This window comes from Salvia hispanica, chromosome 2 (genome assembly GCF_029641045.1).
Source record: "Salvia hispanica isolate PSC_SH4W2 chromosome 2, Shi_PSC_v1, whole genome shotgun sequence".
Lineage (NCBI taxonomy): Eukaryota > Viridiplantae > Streptophyta > Magnoliopsida > Lamiales > Lamiaceae > Salvia > Salvia hispanica.
Window position 1 is genome coordinate 62,114,953 of NC_142693.1, and position 18,090 is coordinate 62,133,042.

General features: G+C 32.5%; 2 protein-coding genes and 1 long non-coding RNA gene across 18 annotated transcripts; 2 read left to right on the top strand and 1 right to left on the bottom strand.

The window, feature by feature from the left end:
• Positions 1-10,120: 10,120 nt before the first annotated feature.
• LOC148932863 (uncharacterized) lies at positions 10,121-11,091 on the top strand (the record flags this gene model as incomplete). The annotated part of the gene is made up of 2 exons (XM_089065260.1): positions 10,121-10,342; positions 10,642-11,091. Coding segments are annotated over 2 exons (426 nt in total), but the record flags the coding sequence as incomplete, so codon positions are not given.
• Positions 11,092-11,779: 688 nt separating this feature from the next.
• On the top strand, positions 11,780-16,401 carry LOC125198503 (uncharacterized). Of its 16 annotated transcripts, none has more exons than XR_016135664.1 (8): positions 11,780-12,057; positions 13,209-13,264; positions 13,351-13,418; positions 13,856-13,990; positions 14,118-14,152; positions 14,754-14,837; positions 14,997-15,104; positions 15,826-16,401. It is a non-coding gene; the product is annotated as an uncharacterized LOC125198503 (long non-coding RNA). The 16 variants fall into 16 exon arrangements; XR_016135665.1 differs by having other exon boundaries at positions 11,782-12,057; positions 13,391-13,418; XR_016135666.1 differs by having other exon boundaries at positions 11,784-12,057; positions 13,391-13,418; positions 13,893-13,990.
• Positions 16,402-16,881: 480 nt separating this feature from the next.
• On the bottom strand, positions 16,882-17,981 carry LOC148932864 (peroxidase 64-like). Its single transcript, XM_089065261.1, has 4 exons — positions 17,916-17,981; positions 17,645-17,833; positions 17,481-17,595; positions 16,882-17,039 (listed from the first exon to the last, which is right to left on the bottom strand). Exons 1-4 carry the CDS (start codon positions 17,979-17,981, stop codon positions 16,882-16,884), a joined length of 528 nt encoding a protein of 175 aa, XP_088921387.1.
• Positions 17,982-18,090: the final 109 nt, after the last annotated feature.

Sequence of the window (18,090 nt, forward strand, 5' to 3'; positions counted from 1 at the left end):
ACGACGACGGTTTTGATCTCGGACAGCAGCAATGCGGAGAAACACACGATGACGACGATTTGTGGAGGAGCGAGCAGAGAGAGAAAGACGCGACGAGGTTGAGCGCCGGAGAGAAGAAGAGAGAGATTCCAATTTTGGAAGAACGAAGAAGAGGTGGAAGAGAAGGAAAAAGAGGGAGAAATAGTCGATTTTGAAATTTCTTAGCATTTTATTAATTTAATATTTAATTTTGTTTAATTAATTATACATTAGTATATTAATTAAGTTTAAAAAATCATTAATTAGGCTTTGCCAGTTAGTTTTTGACGGAAAATGACTACTTCGACAACGATTTCAAATGTTTAGGACCACTTCGATAACGATTTCAAATGTTTTGGACCCGATTTTCAAAAAGTTAATGTTTTAGACCAAATTCGTATTCTGGCTATATGTTTAGGACCAATTTTGACCTTTACTCATAAAACAAATACCAAAAAGATAAAAAGATCATGAAATAGTTGAAAAGTCCTTTTATTGTGTAGCAACATTATATGAAAGAGGCATTATAGTTCTAATCTTTTTAGTCTAATTAGGATATACTATAACTAATGTTTACTAATTACTTTTAGTTTTTCTAGAATTAGTTTAGATAGAAAAAAATATAAAATGAGTAGATCCGATGTGTTTTTTGTTTAGTGTGAGGCTTTTTTAACCATTCTTGTTGGTGTTGTTTCTTCAAATTTGTATTATCACATTTTAAGAGTCTAAGTTAGAATATTTTATAAATAGTAATAGGACTCACATTCCACTAAAACTCATTTAACTGATATTTTATATGAAACTACTTCCTTCATCCCAGATAATTCGAGTCGTTCCACATAATTTGTCTCATTTCACTTTTACCATTTTTGGTAGTGGTCCCCACATCCCACTAACTCATTCCTACTCAGACTTTATTATAAAACTAATACTTTAAAAGTAGGACCCACATTCCACCAACTTTTTCAACTCATTTTCCATTAGATTTCTTAAAACCCGTGTCGGGTCAAAGTGTCCTAAATTATCTGGGACGGAGGGAGTAATATATAAAGTGAGACTCATATTTTACTATCATTTTCTAATTACTAGTTTTTACATTTCTTAAAATTCATGTCGAATTCAAATGGGACACCTAAAGTGGGATGCAGTGAGTAGTATTCCCTCCTTTCTATGATATTCGCACTTTTTTTTAGGTCATAAATTAAAGATTGGGTAATTCGTGTAATTAAATTATGGTTATTAAATTATCTGTATTCTTTTAATTTGGAAAGTAATACTCTAATTATATATTGTGTACTATTTTTTTTACTAATTTTGCTCTATATTTCGTAGCTGATGTGTGTGGATCCTTTGAAAGTCCTATTGTTATAAGTGATGATGCTCTTGATGGACAATTGTACGTTGTTATATCAAGAGTCACAAGTCGTGAAGGTTTGAAGATTTTGGTGTGTAAAGATGAAGAAGATGAAAGCAATGGTGATTCTACTGTTAACATTGTTTATAAAGAAGTTTTTTAAAACTTATGAAGTATTGAATTGTTGATTTTGTGTAAGTTCCTATTTATGAATATTTGTGTTTTTTTTAATGAACTTATTTTACTATTTATAAAGAAAATGTATGTATATAATCATCATTATCTCATCTTCGTTCTGTAATATATTTTATTTATTCCACTCATATTTGCGTTTAAAATTCAAAAAAATTATTTGTTCATTGGAAATAGATATATAGTAAAATTTGTCATGATATTTACAATGTGCTTTTTAATTAGACATTTATTCTCTGCCTGCCTGCAAGCACAATTATACAATATTTATCATCTATATTTTTTAATTTCATTTATCTTAGAATTTTTTACAAGTTTTATGGCCCGTGCATAGCACAAGTGGTAAAACTAGTTAACTCTAATTTCTTAGTTAAATACTCTAATTTTTACTGCAAGTAGTTTGAAACATGTCTAAAAAGAAAAGAGTGCGAGTAGCATAAGACGAAAATAATACTCCGTTGTATAGAACTACGATAAAATTAGTTGAAAAACTATGTAGTAATACCAAACACGATCTCCAAGACTCCAATCTTTAAAATTATTCTCAGCCGGGTTTAACATTTAATGTAATACTATTATTTACTACTATTTCTTTGACTTTTTTCGATCTAATGGACATTTTTGTATATATACAACTAAAAGAACTACAAATTTAGTCTTTGAATTATCCAACAATATAAAAAACGGAGAGATAATAATAGTTGCAATTTGCAAAAGTATAAAAATGTCTCATCGGTAAAAAATACCAAAAGATAAAAAGATCATGAAATAGTTGAAAAGTCTTTTTAGCAACATTATATGAAAGAGGCATTATAGTTCTATATCTTTATAGTCTAATTAATAATTACTATAACTATTGATTACTAATTACTTTTAGTTTTTCAAGAATTTGTTTAGATATAAAAAAATATATAAAATGAGTAGATCGGTTGTGTTTTTTGCATAGTGTGAGGCTTTTTTTTTTTTACCATTCTTGTTGGTGTTGTTTCTTCAAATTTGTATGATAAATATTACTCCCTCCGTCCACGAAAATTTATCTCAGTTTTCCATTTCCGTCCGTCTCCCAAAATTTGCCTCATTTTACTTTTACCATTTTTGGTAGTGGACCTCATATTCCACTAACTCATTCTTACTCACATTTTATTATAAAACTAATACTTTAAAAGTAGGACCCACAATCCACTAACTTTTTCAACTCACTTTCCATTACATTTCTTAATACCCGTGCCCGGTCAAACCGGGACGAACTTTCATGGACGGAGAGAGTAGTTAGGTTTATGATATTCATCTTTGATGAATATTGATTGTAGATTTTCAGTTGTTGTGGGTCTATTTGGCTATGAGTACACGGATTTGCATTGTGAAAAACAGTTGAGTTGGTTTTAATCAAGCAACCTTGTATTTTTGCCGGGTTTCATAAAGTTGGTGTATTTCTATTGTATAGTAAATAATAATATCAATGGTTAGAATAAATTTGCTAATATGACATACTCCATTCGTCCGCCATTAGGAGTCTCATTTCCTAACGACACGGGTTTTAATAAAATGTTAAAAAAAAGTGAGTGAAAAAAAGTTAGCGGGTAATAGGTCTCACTATTAGTCTTAAATGAAATGTGAGTGCAATGAGTTAGTGGAATGTGAGTCTCTATTACTAGTTATGGTAAAAGTGAAACGAAACTCTTATTTGTAAACAAATAAAATGAAAAAATGAGACTCCTATTTATGGATGGAAGAAGTAGTCTAGATTGTAACTTTTTCCTAATTTTAAATGTCATGCACTTTGGATTCCTTTTTCCATAATGTATGATGATAGTAGATATATTAAGCAAATTATATTGCAAGTGAGAAGAATGCCCCTTTTATTAGGTATAGTGTGTTAGAAACTGAAAAATGGTCGGTCATGCGTAATAAATTTATAAGAGGGAAGTATCTTTTTTAATAGATCAACTATTCTAAATGAGCAAATTTGATTCATAACATTTTATAATATTTTTTGAGATCCATTAACTATAAGTTAATATTAATTCAACTACTTTTTTCTATTTCTAATATTTTCATAACCAAAGTAATCTTAAGGCCATGAAAGACAATTCAACTTATTTATCCTCTCATTTTCATTGAGGTATGTTTCTTTCTTTATTCATCCACTTTTTTCTTTCTTCTAATTTATTTGGAATTAAGTTTAATAGTTTCTTATACTATTATTATTAATATATTGTTAGGATTGGTATACTTAAAAGCATATTTCGAGCATGTTGCACGGATAGAATTGCTTGGATACAATAAATTCTACAATCCACTTTTAACCCAAGGCGAGAAGTAGTAATTTTATTGAATTGATGTTTGCTTGTGCATTTACAAGATGTTTCTCAAACATTTAAATGTATAAGACACAAATAAGTCTAATTCTTCTACATAGTAGACTGGTCGTGAACGACGTTCACAGAAGGTGACGCAGTTGGTTCTTTGTAGAAGAGAAATAGAATTTCACAACCTAGATAGGCTTTGGCTACCTATCGTGAAAGGTTGCAGTGTCAGTCCGCATATTTCCTTACCTTAGGAAATAAACGACACTAGTGTGGTATAGCACTGCTAACGGATGAGATAAGTCTTTCTTGCTATTTACCGAAAGACGAAGTCTCGGTGATTGTTATTTCTTAATCATTGTTGACATAACATTGAGCATACGATATTGATTATGCACTACTTTGATTTATCAAATGGTGCGGATTTTTCGCAATCCAAGAATCTTGATATCTTGCGTAGCTAGTGGTGATCAATGTCTAGAGGTGCTAGTATTGTTATTGCAATGAATCGTGTGCTGGGTGAGTCCAGTTTGATAATATCCTCAAGAGGTGTTCGGAAAAGGTTTTAATATTCAGAAACCCGGCCGGTTGGAATTTATTCCAGAATAATAAATAAAGATTTTGAACTAGACAACTCTTGGAAAAAGATATTAATTAATTAAAGTCAAATAGCAGACTTAAATTAATTAATGGATATTTATATCTTAAACACAAGAAATAATAAATTAAAGAGGTAAAAGCCCGGATTACTCGTAATTTGGGATTGGACGGGCAGTCAATATTATTATACTATAGTGGATGATAATAATATTCTGTTTGGACTTATATTAAATTGGGGCTCAATTTAATTAGTAAAAGTCCAACAGGTTTGGCCCAAGTCCAACCTCCATGGATCCCTAATCTGGCCCACCTTAACTCAATATAAAAGGAGATTAGAAAGGAGACTTAATTGAATTTTAATCATTAATTTTCGTGCTCCCCTCTGGGAGTGGACGAAAAATCGGTTTTTGACAAAACTGATATTCTGTCTTCTTTCTAATCAAGCCCTTTTCGATTCTGACAAGCTTTGCCCACCCAAAGGTTATAATCTGAGTTCGGAATACAGATTAGAAGATTTATGGTTGAGTACGAAGATCATCTCGTGGAGAAGGCGCAAGCAATCGACAATTCTTTGGAGAATCAGATCGGTAATTCTAAACCGTGGGAAATCATGAATTAGGGTTCTAATTCCTTAAACATGATTTATTTGTGTTCTTGAATGCAATTTGATTGGTTTAACATGTAGATAATTAATCCCATAATCGGTCAAATAGATCTGTATATCTGATTTATTTGTGTATGCATGTCTTCCGCTGTGCAAGGGGCTCCAATCCCCAGCAATTGATATCAGAGCCAATTTTTGGCTCTGATTATGTGGATTAATTTCATGTTATGTGAATTGTATGATCAGATGTGTTTTCGTTGCTCGTTATTTTTTTTATAATATGCAAAGTTCGAGAACCCTAGATCGAAGAATGCAATCGATCTTCGGCGTTGGAAGAAGTTTCCGCCGGTTTATGCGACAGCAACAATCACCCAAAATACTTTTTGTTAATGGGTGAATTCAATTATATCCATGTCATGATTACATGGATATAATTGAATTCACCCATTAACAAAAAGTATTTTGGGTGATTGTTGCTGTCGCATAAACCGGCGGAAACTTCCAACGCCGAAGATCGATTGCATTCTTCGATCTAGGGTTCTCGAACTTTGCATATTTTAAAAAAAATAACGAGCAACGAAAACACATCTGATCATACAATTCACATAACATGAAATTAATCCACATAATCAGAGCCAAAAATTGGCTCTGATACCAATTGCTGGGGATTGGAGTCCCTTGCACAGCGGAAGACGCATACACAAATAAATCAGATATACAGATCTATTTGACCGATTATGGGATTAATTATCTACATGTTAAACAAATCAAATTGCATTCAAGAACACAAATAAATCATGTTTAAGGAATTAGAACCCTAATTCATGATTTCCCACATAAGTTATTTGATCATTTCTGTTTTGATACTCCTTTAAACCCTAAACCCTAAACCCTAAACATAAGTTATTTCACCATTAATATTAAATATAGTACAATGATTTAAAATATTACTCCTACAAATAAGTAAAACTAAACATAAATAATTAATAGTAATAGAATATTAATAACAATTTCCCACATAAGTTATTTGATATTAACTTATAGTTGATGGACTTCAAAAGATATTATGATATGTTACGGATTAAATTTGATCATTTAAGATAGTTGATGTATTAAAAAAGATGTTCCCTCAATTTATAGCACGTGGAAAGTGAAAAATGGTGGGTCATGCATAACAAATTTGTAAATATCTGGAGTAAATGTGAACAAAAAATTAGTCTCAAACGAGTGTGTATATTAATATCTTTGAATACAACAAACAAAAATTTATGAGAGCAAATCTGAAATCTTACAATAGAATTAAATAAGGAATCGTGGTAGTATCCTATGTTATCCCGTGTTAGGCACGATGATCGTGCCTATTTTTGAAAACTGACATGAGACCTTTTAACAATGCAAATAATGAATAAAATGAATAAACTATTAGAATCTTTTAATCCCAAATGGAAGATAGGTGTAATGCTTTAAACAATTATTAAATCCATACTTATCTGTCAACTATCATGTTGTCCTTGCTTTACTTGAATCATTTATACAAAACAGAATTCCGTTGTTTTTCTTTGTCTGATGACTGATGCAAAGTGACAGTCATAGTCAAATTGTTGTTCTTGTAGGATCGGAGGAAAGTAAATGGTTTCCAAAATAGAATACTTGTACAATGATAACAAAACGAGGTTATCGGTGTGCCAAATTATATCGGTGTGTCGTGAGAATGAATCTCACAACTCAATCCTAAATGGATAATCATGATAATCAGTCGTAGTCTACCTTTCCCAACTAAATTAATTTCATTATTTAATTTTAGATTATATCTTGATATTATTTTATTTAGGAAACCAAACTCTATCTATATTGTTATTTTAGGAATTGATACCGAAAATATAACGCGTAGCCTATTCGAATGATAGTACTGTGTTAATCTGTTCGAAACTTAAATAGGAGTAGCCAAGTAGTTGTTTGATAAATCTACTCAACCGAAAAAAATTTCAAGCAATAATTTATCCTAAACATTTTTTTTTCCAAAAATGGCCTTGTGCATTTTTTTATTTTTCAAATATTTTGTAAATCTAATCGTTTACTATAGTACTCCCTCCGTCCCAATTTAGGAGTCCCGATTTACCATTTTTTAATGTTCCACTTTAGGAGTTCCGGTTGGAATATTATATAAATGGTATGAGGCCTCATATTCCACTAATCTTTATCCACTCATATTTTATTATAAAACTAATATAAAAAATTAGATCCACATTCCACTTTTTTTTTCACCAACTTTCCTTTATATTTTTTAAAACTCATGCTAAACTCAATCGGGATTTTTAAAGTGGGACGGATGGAGTACTTATGCTATTCGCTATACTATCTTCGAACACATTTCAGGAAAAAAAAATTTCCAGCTAGTTTTAAGTCCATAAAATTTGGTTGCTTTATGTGACATCAACTCCATGTCTTTTTATTATTGGGCTTAACAAAGCCCATTGGACACGGATTTTCAGTCCAGATTAATATTATTAAAATTCTTTTTTTAAGAAAAATTAATATGTATTAAAAGTACAAAAATGTTTAAAAGTTTAACAAAGATTGTGAGTAGCCCAGTTGGTTTCAGCTCAAGTCATTGTTTTTGCACTACTCGAGTTAGAATCCCCAAGCCAGCAGATTGTTCCTTTTTTTATCCTTTGCACAATTTACTTGCAATTTTATGCTCCCAAGTCACCCCCCTTAGCCTAAAATTCAATTTTTTTTGTTTGCTTTATTTTCTTACACTCTTATATCTAGGAGTTTGTTTAATGTTCCCAAAATTCAATTCATTAAGTAACAAATCATTATTTTTACACTTTTACTTCCAAGAATTTGTTTTAGTTTCTTAATTACAGAGTATATTTTTTTTTTCCAAGTTCAAATCCTTCTACCTATAAATAAAAAAAAATATCCTTATTTTATTTTCTTACACTTTTATGTCTAATAGTTTTACTCTAATTGCTATTTTATTTGCATATATCCAACTTTTAGTTTTATATTACTCTAATTTACTTGCACCTTGTTTTATAACGATAATAAGCACATATAGTACTAGCATAATTCTAATTTCTATTATGCATTCTCTTTTTTTTCCTCTCATTATTCATCTACTATATCTTTTGCAATTCTCCATTGCTGATGCTAAAAAAAATTTCGACAATGCCAGTACTAAAAAATACCTAAGCCTCGGGCCCCCCAACGTAAAGTTTCTGGCTTCGTCTCTGGCGTGAATGTGTGAGAGGATCAATATATAACGGTTGAAGAGAAAACAGGGCAAAAGAATTAACAAACGGTTAGCTCTCTTTCTTTTCTTATTTATTTTACTTTTCAACCTTTTTTTTTATTTCCTTTCTTATGTTTTTTTTAACTCTTTTTACCAAACTATTTTATCAATTTGTTAGGCAATCTGCGTCAAAATTCATGACCATAACAGATTTGCCTATTAATTTACAAAATCTAAATACATAAATTTTGACATTTTGTAGATTTTATTTATATAATCGAATTAAACTGAATGCACGTAGCATATAATCATCTATCTGACCAAATATTTATCGGGGCTATGTTTCTAGTTGCCTGTAACATATACCGTGATTCACGTACACAAGAAGATAGCTAATGAGTACTTCCTCCGTCCTACTTTAGAAGTCTCGGTTTATTATTGTTAGATATCCCACTTTAGAAATTCCGATTGAAATATTCCATAAATGTTAATAGGCCCACATTCCACTAACCTTTTTTCACTTACATTTTATTCCACTAACCTTTTTTCACTTATATAAAATAGGATTAGTATTACACTATCTTTACCACCAACTTTTCTTTATATATTTCAAAATTCGTATCATACTTATATGAGACTCCTAAAATGGGACGAAGGAAGTATTTGGTTCTATATATGGTCATACCCTAAAGGTAACACACAAGGCTTATGATTCCTCATTCTCTTTTGGTGTTTCTCTCACCTTGGCATTTTAGCTTATTTTCTAGCTTTTTTTAAATTTTCTAGATTTATTCTAGAAATTAAGATTTAAACTATTTTTTTATTATTTTTGTCTGTTTATTAAAATAAGCACACTTTTAGATTTTTTTTAGATAAAGTACTATAAATATCAAAATGTTTTTTACTACTTATAAAACATCGGAATATTTTTGCTAGTAAAATGATGGAGAAAAAGATATTGCAACTCTATTTTTGGGTTGTCATATCTTCCAACAATCGAAGCCGTCACATCTAAACACGTGATAATCATAAACTCAAAATAAAATGACTAAAATTTTCATAATTTAAATTCCCATATTACATAAGTTAAAGTCATAAATTACATAATATTAACTTCCTAAGATTAGTTAATGACAATGGTCATCGCGACGAGCCTCACACCGTGAAACAACCTTGAATAAGTAAAGCGGTACAACCTTTTGATCTATAGTTGGCGGAAATCGCAACGGGTCTCCCATAGCAATCCTACACTAGGATCGCGATTCCACCTCGCGCCCTGAGGCTCTACCGTGCATGTTCTATTGGATCATTATTCTAATGAGTATTTTTTGATTTGATTCTTCTAAATATTTCCTTGATTTTTGGCTCAAAATATATCTTCAAATTTTAAATTCAAACCGTTATAATGTTACCGAAGCTTCTGTATATCTTACACGTACACAATGTTAACGTGGAAGGAATGCACACAAAACATGTGAAAGACTATAATTGTGGGTGTAGGATTTTAGTTGCCAACTAAACCAAGAAAACTATAAATTGGCCTTCTTCTTTTGGAAAATAAATTTTCTTATCCATTAATTTGTTAGGATCATTTGTTTGTCGGATTAAGATGAGAAAGATCATATGTTGTAAGCTCAAAATACCATTTGCAAATAACGGTTAGTCCTTTACTTATTAAATAAGTTCATCCTATTTTTTTTCTAACAACTAGCTTAATATGTTCACTTTTTAAGAGTTTCATGGTTTATGTTATAATTAGATGTCTACATATCTTTAACTAATTATATGAATGATTTTTAAAGAAATAACAAACAATTTATCATATTTTATGCTTGTTGAACTCTTTATCGTTCCAAATTTATTCTGAAATTGATAAGTACTATACTAATTCATTCCTTGATTTACGCGAATGCCACGTGGCCATGTTCCAAGGTCTGACACACACGTGCAAAAAGCTCAAGAGGCAAACTTTGACCATCAAGAAATCTCTTGCCAGTCTGGTTCTGATGGGATTCGGTGCATTAAGAAGATGAGGCGGCTTGAGCGGAGCTGCGACGAGAAACGGCTGGAGGGATTGTGAAGAGGCTTGAGGATGAGATTGAGCATAGGAGGTTTGTTGCGGATGTTTGTGTTGTAAATAGACTATTAGAGTCTCAAGAATATTGGAAAGAGTCACTTTAGATTTTCAAGGAACATGACATTAATAGTGTTATAGTTCCAATTGTATTGTTCCTAGGTGCATTACTTTTCTAGTCCTATAAATAGAGATGTACTATGTATCAACAATAATAATTCAAGCCTAATACAATGTAGTCTTCAAAGCTTTTAGCGTCTTTTATTTTCTGCATTTTACTTTTCAACAGTTTGTGTTAGGAAAGGGAGGAAGGAGACGTTGAGGGAAGTGGTGAGGGAGTTTCAAGTGCATGAGTCTTGCTTAGTGGAACAGTTGGAGGAGTTGGAGAGACAGATTTGTTTGTGTTTCTTGGACATAGATAGATCCAAAAGGCTTCTTGTAAGAGAGATGGTTAAGTGAATAGTTTATATGAATGTCAATAGTTGGGCTAGGATTAGCTAGTTTTATGTATTACTACTTTGGATAAAAGAGAGTAGTATATATAAATATCAAGTACTGTAGATTATAGAATATGTAAGTAGATATATGAATCATGTGTGTCAGCCTAGACCTTGATCACACATTTCATTTTGTTGTTTTGATCCGTCAGTTATTGTTGGACTCATTTCACTTGTACTATATCGATTAAAGTAGATAATTTTAGAATTTTGGTATAGCTTTTGTCTTCCTTCATGGATTTTCTTTTTCTTGCTACTTGTAGTCTTCGGATCTCGGTTTGAGTAGTTTGTATCGTTTTCCATGTAAGTGTCACTTGGATTTGCTGTTTACTACAAAGTCGACACATATGCTTACTACTCTTGTGATTTTTTAGTTTGAGCATTTTTCACTGTTATGGATTAATTCGCTTTCCTATCGGGCTCCTTAGTCCAACAAATAAGAGGCAAATTTCCACGAATAATTTTTAACGAATCATTTAAATTCATAGTGAGATTGAATGAGCATTGATGTGTAAATTGAAATCTATTTTGGTGAAGTTAGATCATAGTTGGTGGAGGGCTATTTATTAGAGTTACTCATACACTACAAAAAAAAACGCTAATTACCAAGGGATTTACCAACCACATAATTTCCATCGGAATTTACCAATGGATTACCAAGGGATTTACCGTTGGTTATTTTCCCGACGTTATTTCCAACGTTTTCGTCACGGACTATGTCAGTTTATTTTACCAACGGAATTTTCCGTGGGTAAAGCTATTATTTTTTAAAAATAATTATTTTATAAATCATTTACCGAGGGCCAATATCCGTTGGAAACTTAAAGCTGCGATTATAATTAATTTCCGACGGCCAACATCCGTGGGAAAATTTATCCGCTTTTTACACAATTATATTCTTGGATTTTTAAACAATTTTTATTCCATAAGTGATTCCACTTCATCACCAAAAAATAAACCCTTCCTCTAATCTCACAAATTGATCGATTCACCGTTCAGCTATTTGAAATTCTCCAAACCCTAGCTCGATTCGACCGTTCAGCTCGTAATCTCCTCAGTCCGTGGAAGTTGCGAGGTGATTCTGTAGAGGTGATTCTGAAGCCACAAGCCACAACTGCGAGGAAGGAGAAAGGAGAGGGAGCTGTCGTTTTTCCCCCACACTGATTCTGTAGCGGTGATTTATCTCTTCTTTTGTGTGGTTTGTTTTAGGAATTTTCCACATTTTCGTATGGAGTTCAATTTTCCTCCACATCAGTCTGTTAATTTCCCCGCACTTTATTTGTTTCAATTTTCGTCCACGAGTGTTGGTTCAATTTTCGTCCATGAGTGTTGGCGTGCATTTTCCCATTCTCTATATTCAACTATGCAATTACCATATAGTTTGATGCATTTGATTTTTAGTTGAGAATTAGTGTTGATTTTGGGTCAAACTATGAACTACATGTTTCTTTTTTGATTTAGAATGGAAGGATTGAGTGTAGCTCCAACTCTGATTGAGTGTGCTTGCACTAATATTTAGTTTGATGTGATTTAATTGTTGCAATTTTTATATGGCTATGATGATTATGATGATGTTAATGAAAGTAGGAAACAAAATATCCTAATTAAATCTTGTTTTACAGTTTAGTGTAGAAGCTAGGGCATTTAATTTGATGTATCGGTTACATATTGAGGAAAGGGAATGTGGCAATTTAGCTCAACCTTCTTATGTCTTATGCCTTCACTATTTATACTGAGCTCACTGTAATCAACTAATCATGGCTGATCTTAGCACTATTAACTTTTTAGTGTAATTCTGAAGGCTTTCTCTTAGTTCGATTGGGGTTTAAAATCTGCCAAAAAGTGCAAAATTTAATCCAAACTACATGATACATGAGAACCAAGTTATGAACTATCAAGTATACATTGCATTAGAAGCTTGTGTTGTTCACAAACATTTCTCAGTTGGCAGTAGAATGCATGTTCGGCAGAATGCCCTTGTTTGCATTGCTTTTGCTCGTAGATTAAAGATTAAGATGAATGTTGGATGCAAACTGATTGGCATTGTTGTAGTTTTGTTTTCCCTGTCTTGTATGATTAGGACTGGTGTCTATTGATCATTTGGTCACATGTTTTTCTTTTTTGAATAAATGTATTTGAGGATTATTCATGACTTATAATTGGACTTTGTTGGATTCATTTGTGGAGATGGAAATTTGGAGTATCAATCACACACACACCAACATTTGTACGTGTGTGTAAAAGTTAGGTGCATTGAATCTAGTTGAATCTGAGTAATTTGTTACAGCATTGAATCTAGTTGAATCTCTGAGTAATTTGTTACAGGTTCACCTATGTAACTCTGTTCCTAAACTAAGATGATGGGACAATTATTTTTCTAGGTAAAGTAAAATCTAGGCTCTTTTTTTTGGCTAAAACCATGGTTGAATAGATTTACTTCTCCCTTTCTGATTTAGCTATTGCACAGATAAAACTGTGTCGCCTCTTCTGATTTAGTTATTGCACAGGTCAAATAAAAACTAACAAGATGCAAAGGTAGTAGTAGTTGTTTCAGATGTTTGCTTCTTTCTCATCACTTTGTTCAACGGCAAAATATATACTCATCCACTGCTCTAAATGCTTATAAACACCCAATGCCTGTTCATCTGTCTGACTCTCACCCCATTAATATCCTTTTTAGCTCTCTTCTTTGACTATTATTAACACAAATCTTTGACTGTTATTCTAGAACTCTAAACCATGTTGTCCCTAGCTTTATAAGGAAATGAATTGGTTTAGAAAAAGAATTTTCTATATTTGGCTTTATAAGACAATTTCGTAGTATTCACAAAGATATCACACAGAAATATGAGTTTAACAGACCACCATTCCCCTGTAAACTAAATAAACTTGATAGCAGAGTTGGTCTTTTCTAGTTTCTGTACTACTGATTATTTGTTGCTGCTAATCATTAACTTTAATTATGTTAGCAGATATTCTTGCTTTTATTATTTGAACTCTTTGATGCAGTGAAGAATGAAGAAGGAGAAAAAGCCAGCTGCTTGATCAAATAGAGATGGTCCATTCTATGACTTCTTTTGGTTTTGGTGTTTTAGATTAGACTCTAGGTAAATTTTTCTTATTATTTTTTATTTGGTTCTCAATCTTTCAGACCCCTGTATGTGATCACTCTTATTTCATGATCTCCATAAACATGAGTCTCTTTCCATTCTGATTTTGTTTTTGTTATGGCAGATTTCAAGGGGTTTTCTGGAAAGCTGCTAGAATAGGTAAAATATAATATTCTATGTAACTTGTAATGCTAATTGTGTTATAACACTTTGTCTATTACCTATTTGTCATAACTTGAGATTTTGGTGATGCTTGTCAAATGTACCTGATTATTGGTTTTATTGGTCAAATTTGTCAAATGCTAAGTGCTCATTCTTCTTTCTTCTTTCTTACCTTTTCTAATTTGAGTTGAAAGAATAAAAAAGAAGTCAGGATTATTTGTTGATTTTTGTTCAAGAATTACAACATATGCTAGGTACGTTCAAGACTTTAATCCTTAGACTGCTGTTGTTTGCAAAACTGTCTTATTTATAATGTTCTAGTTTGATACAAAGGAATTATAAGAATGGTGTGGTGTTTACCTTTTTGTGTAACAGTGACTTGGAACTGGAATTGGAATTGAGTGTGTATAGAAGATGAATAAGACTGACTCTTTTTTGGTTCTTCTCTTTTCTAATCTTCCTAGCGTTCCTATTGCTTGAGATATTGTTGTAGAGAAAATACCTGTATCAACCGTTTATTGTAGGATTAACTGTGGAGATTTGTGGATATCAAAGTATATTGTCGTTTGAAAGTTTATTGCGTGTATTAACTTTGCAGGAGATCTGTGCTTGAGATTTTATTTGAGGAGCAAATTTAGGAGATTTACAGATTAAAGCTGAAGTGAAGATATAAGATCTAAATGTAAATCTCTTTTATTTTTATTTTAGTTATCATGGAACATGTTGTGAAGAAGTGACTGGATATGTTGATTTTGTGCTATTTAATAGGCAGTAATCAGTAACTCATGATTAACTCATGATGTTAAATTAACTCATGTTTTATTTAATTCTTCTTTAATAGGCAGCCGAGAGAGGTGTCTCAGTGAGGGATTGTATGTATGAATCGTTCCACTCACTACACACTTACGAGGACGGGAGTTACACATATAAAAGGGCTGCTGATATTGATGTAAGTTCTACAACCAGAACTTGCTATATTCTATTGTAACTGAGATATGTGGTAGATTCAATTTACTATCAATAGGTTTTTCGTTTTGCTGCCATCTGATTTATCTTTTCCTATATTTAGCAATTTTCTTGACAAAAGTTTAGCCTTTTTTTTCATTGAATTGCTGAAATTGAGCTTCACGGCACTCTGCTATTTTTGCCTCTTTTGTTTTGCGATTTTCTTATCTGCAAATATAAAAGGAAAGGATAATATAAAGTTGCAATTAGTGATGGGATTAGTGATGGACTAATGCAAAAATCTGGTGGTATCAGCTGTCCAATAACAGAGATGAATGCAACATTTTAATTTACAAAATCCACAATTAAGCCCATTTTTTTACTCACAATCATAATAATTAGACAGAAAGGGGCTTCTTCATGAGCAAGGACATACGAACATGCAAAGATATTAAAAACTAAATTTGCATGTCAAGATTTGAAATCAAATGAAAAGTTAAGTGTAGAATTGGCAGATTGTAAACAGATGAATTATTTTGGTGAGGTTAAGTGAATACTCCTCTTATGGTTGACGTTGTGTTAGTTTAAACATCTGATTAGTAGCGAAGGGCCGATGTTCAAGTCATGAGATTTACACGTATAGTTTTGTTCTTAAACTAATATCAAGTGTAAGTTTGATATTCCTCGAATGCTAATTTTACATGTATAAATTTGTTATTATTTAGGCTAAAGTGAAAGCTATTGCTGCAACAAAGGGTGACAATCCAAATTTGAGCAAGATTTTCATAGATGATGTTCTTGGAGGCAAGCTAGACAAGAAAAAGAGGATGATAGGGGCAGGGAACTTTGCAAAACGCCTCATATGTAACAACTTGACAAAAACCCCTCAGTTGGCTTGGATCCTTCCATTCTAGACCAGATGCGAGATCAAATGCAACAAGAAGTGATGGCCAAAATGCAGCAAGAATTTCCTAAGCAAGGGCTGGAGCTGAAAGAGATGATGAAGCGGTTCATGTCTAAGGAACCCCAACAATCAAGTCACACTCCTGCTGCAGATGATGATGATGATGCTACTAGTTAGAATTGATGTCTCACAAACTAACTAAAGGAACTCCAACAATCAAGTCAAAATCCTGTTGTTGATGATGATGATGATGCTACTGCTACTACTTAGAATTGGTGTCTCACAAACTAACTTCTAAACTTTATACTCTATGTTTCTTTTTGATTCGTACAGTATTTGTTATGTTTTGACGAAGAATTCTGAGGTTTATCTATCCTAATTCTCATTTTGGTGGTCATTATTTATTGGTTATTGATTTAATTATATTGCTAGAAAAACGATATTGTACAGGCATGATGAAATGTGAAATGGAAAAAATTTCTGCAGATTACCAACGGTCACTTGCCGTAGGTAATTCTCTAAACCATAATCAGCAATTACCAACGGATAACTGCCGTTGGAAATTCCCTAAACCCTGAGCTAGATTTACCGAGGGATTTGCCGTTGGAAATTTTACCAAGGGATAATATCCCTTGGTAAAAAAATTAGCGTCGTCGCTTTTACTTATGGCTACTATCCCTTGGTAATCCCTTGGTAATGCTGTTTTCCAACGGATAAATTGATTTTACCCACGGATATTTCCGTTGGTAATTAGCGTGTTTTTTGTAGTGATATAACAACAACTGTATTTTGGTTTTAGAAGTTGTGAGCAGCGCTTGGTCGGAAGAGAAAAGGCTCTTTCCTTGAAGAAGCAGTTTGTAGTAACTAGTAAGCATTGTCAAATACAATTGGTGTAGAATCCATGTTGGCTCCGGCGCTCCTGACCTTGTTGTGCATGGGGCAAGTCCATTGTTGGGTCGACGTCGTTTAAGCTGTCGAAGTTGTGGATCCTGTTCTGGAAGGATGAGCAGTGGGAGAATCCAAGTGTGTGCCCTCCTGCATAAATATGTTATGCATGGTATAGTATATGGTCAGACTAAACATGAGAACTTATTATTAAAAAACTCTATTTTTGCTAGTAAAATGATGGAGAAAAAGATATTGCAACTCTATTTTTGGGTTGTCATATCTTCCAACAATGGAAGCCGTCACATCTAAACACATGATAATCATAAACTCAAAATAAAATGACTAAAATTTTCATAATTTAAATTCACATACTTACATAAGTCAAAGTCATAAATTACATAATATAACTTCCTAAATTACTTAAAAAAATTTTCCGAAATTACTGAATAACATCGCAATCTAAATTCCTAAATTTATCTCAAGGAGCTAGATTAGTTAATGACGTTGGTGTTCACGGTAGGATATAAATGTCATCGAAGTTTTACCCAACTAATAGGAAAAAATATTTTTTTGATGGCCATGACGAACCTGACACCGTGAAACAACCTTGAATAAGTAAAGCGGTACAACTTTTTGATCTATAGTTGGCGGAAATCGCAACGGGCCTCCCATAACCAAATTTCATGGTTTTCGACAAAATTCCCTAATAATTAAGATGAAGCACCACATCACAATAACTTAAATGAACTTACAAGTGCAACAGCATCCCTAGCAGCAAGAGCCAAAATGTCAGCACAAGAGACCACACCAGGGCACATCCTCTCCAATTCCTCCTTTGCATTATCAGTCACATAAAATGCATGCAATGAAATATTTGGAGCACCATATTTTTCAGCCTTCTCTTTCCCACTTATATTCAGCAGCACAGAAGCATCACAACCCTTCAAAACATACACAAAGTGACACACATGTATAACAATTCTATCAAGAATGAAAAAAAAAAAGAAATTTATTTATTTATACCCTAATGAAACAGTCATGGAAGTGCATTCTAAGTAGAGCTGATGGCACAGTCTTGTCATTGATCATGCCCTTATTCACAATCTTGGAGATCACCGCCTCCGCCTCCGGGCATGTTTGCTTATATATAGTAGTCCATACTCATTGAATTTGAAGAGCTCATGAAAATAGATGAAAT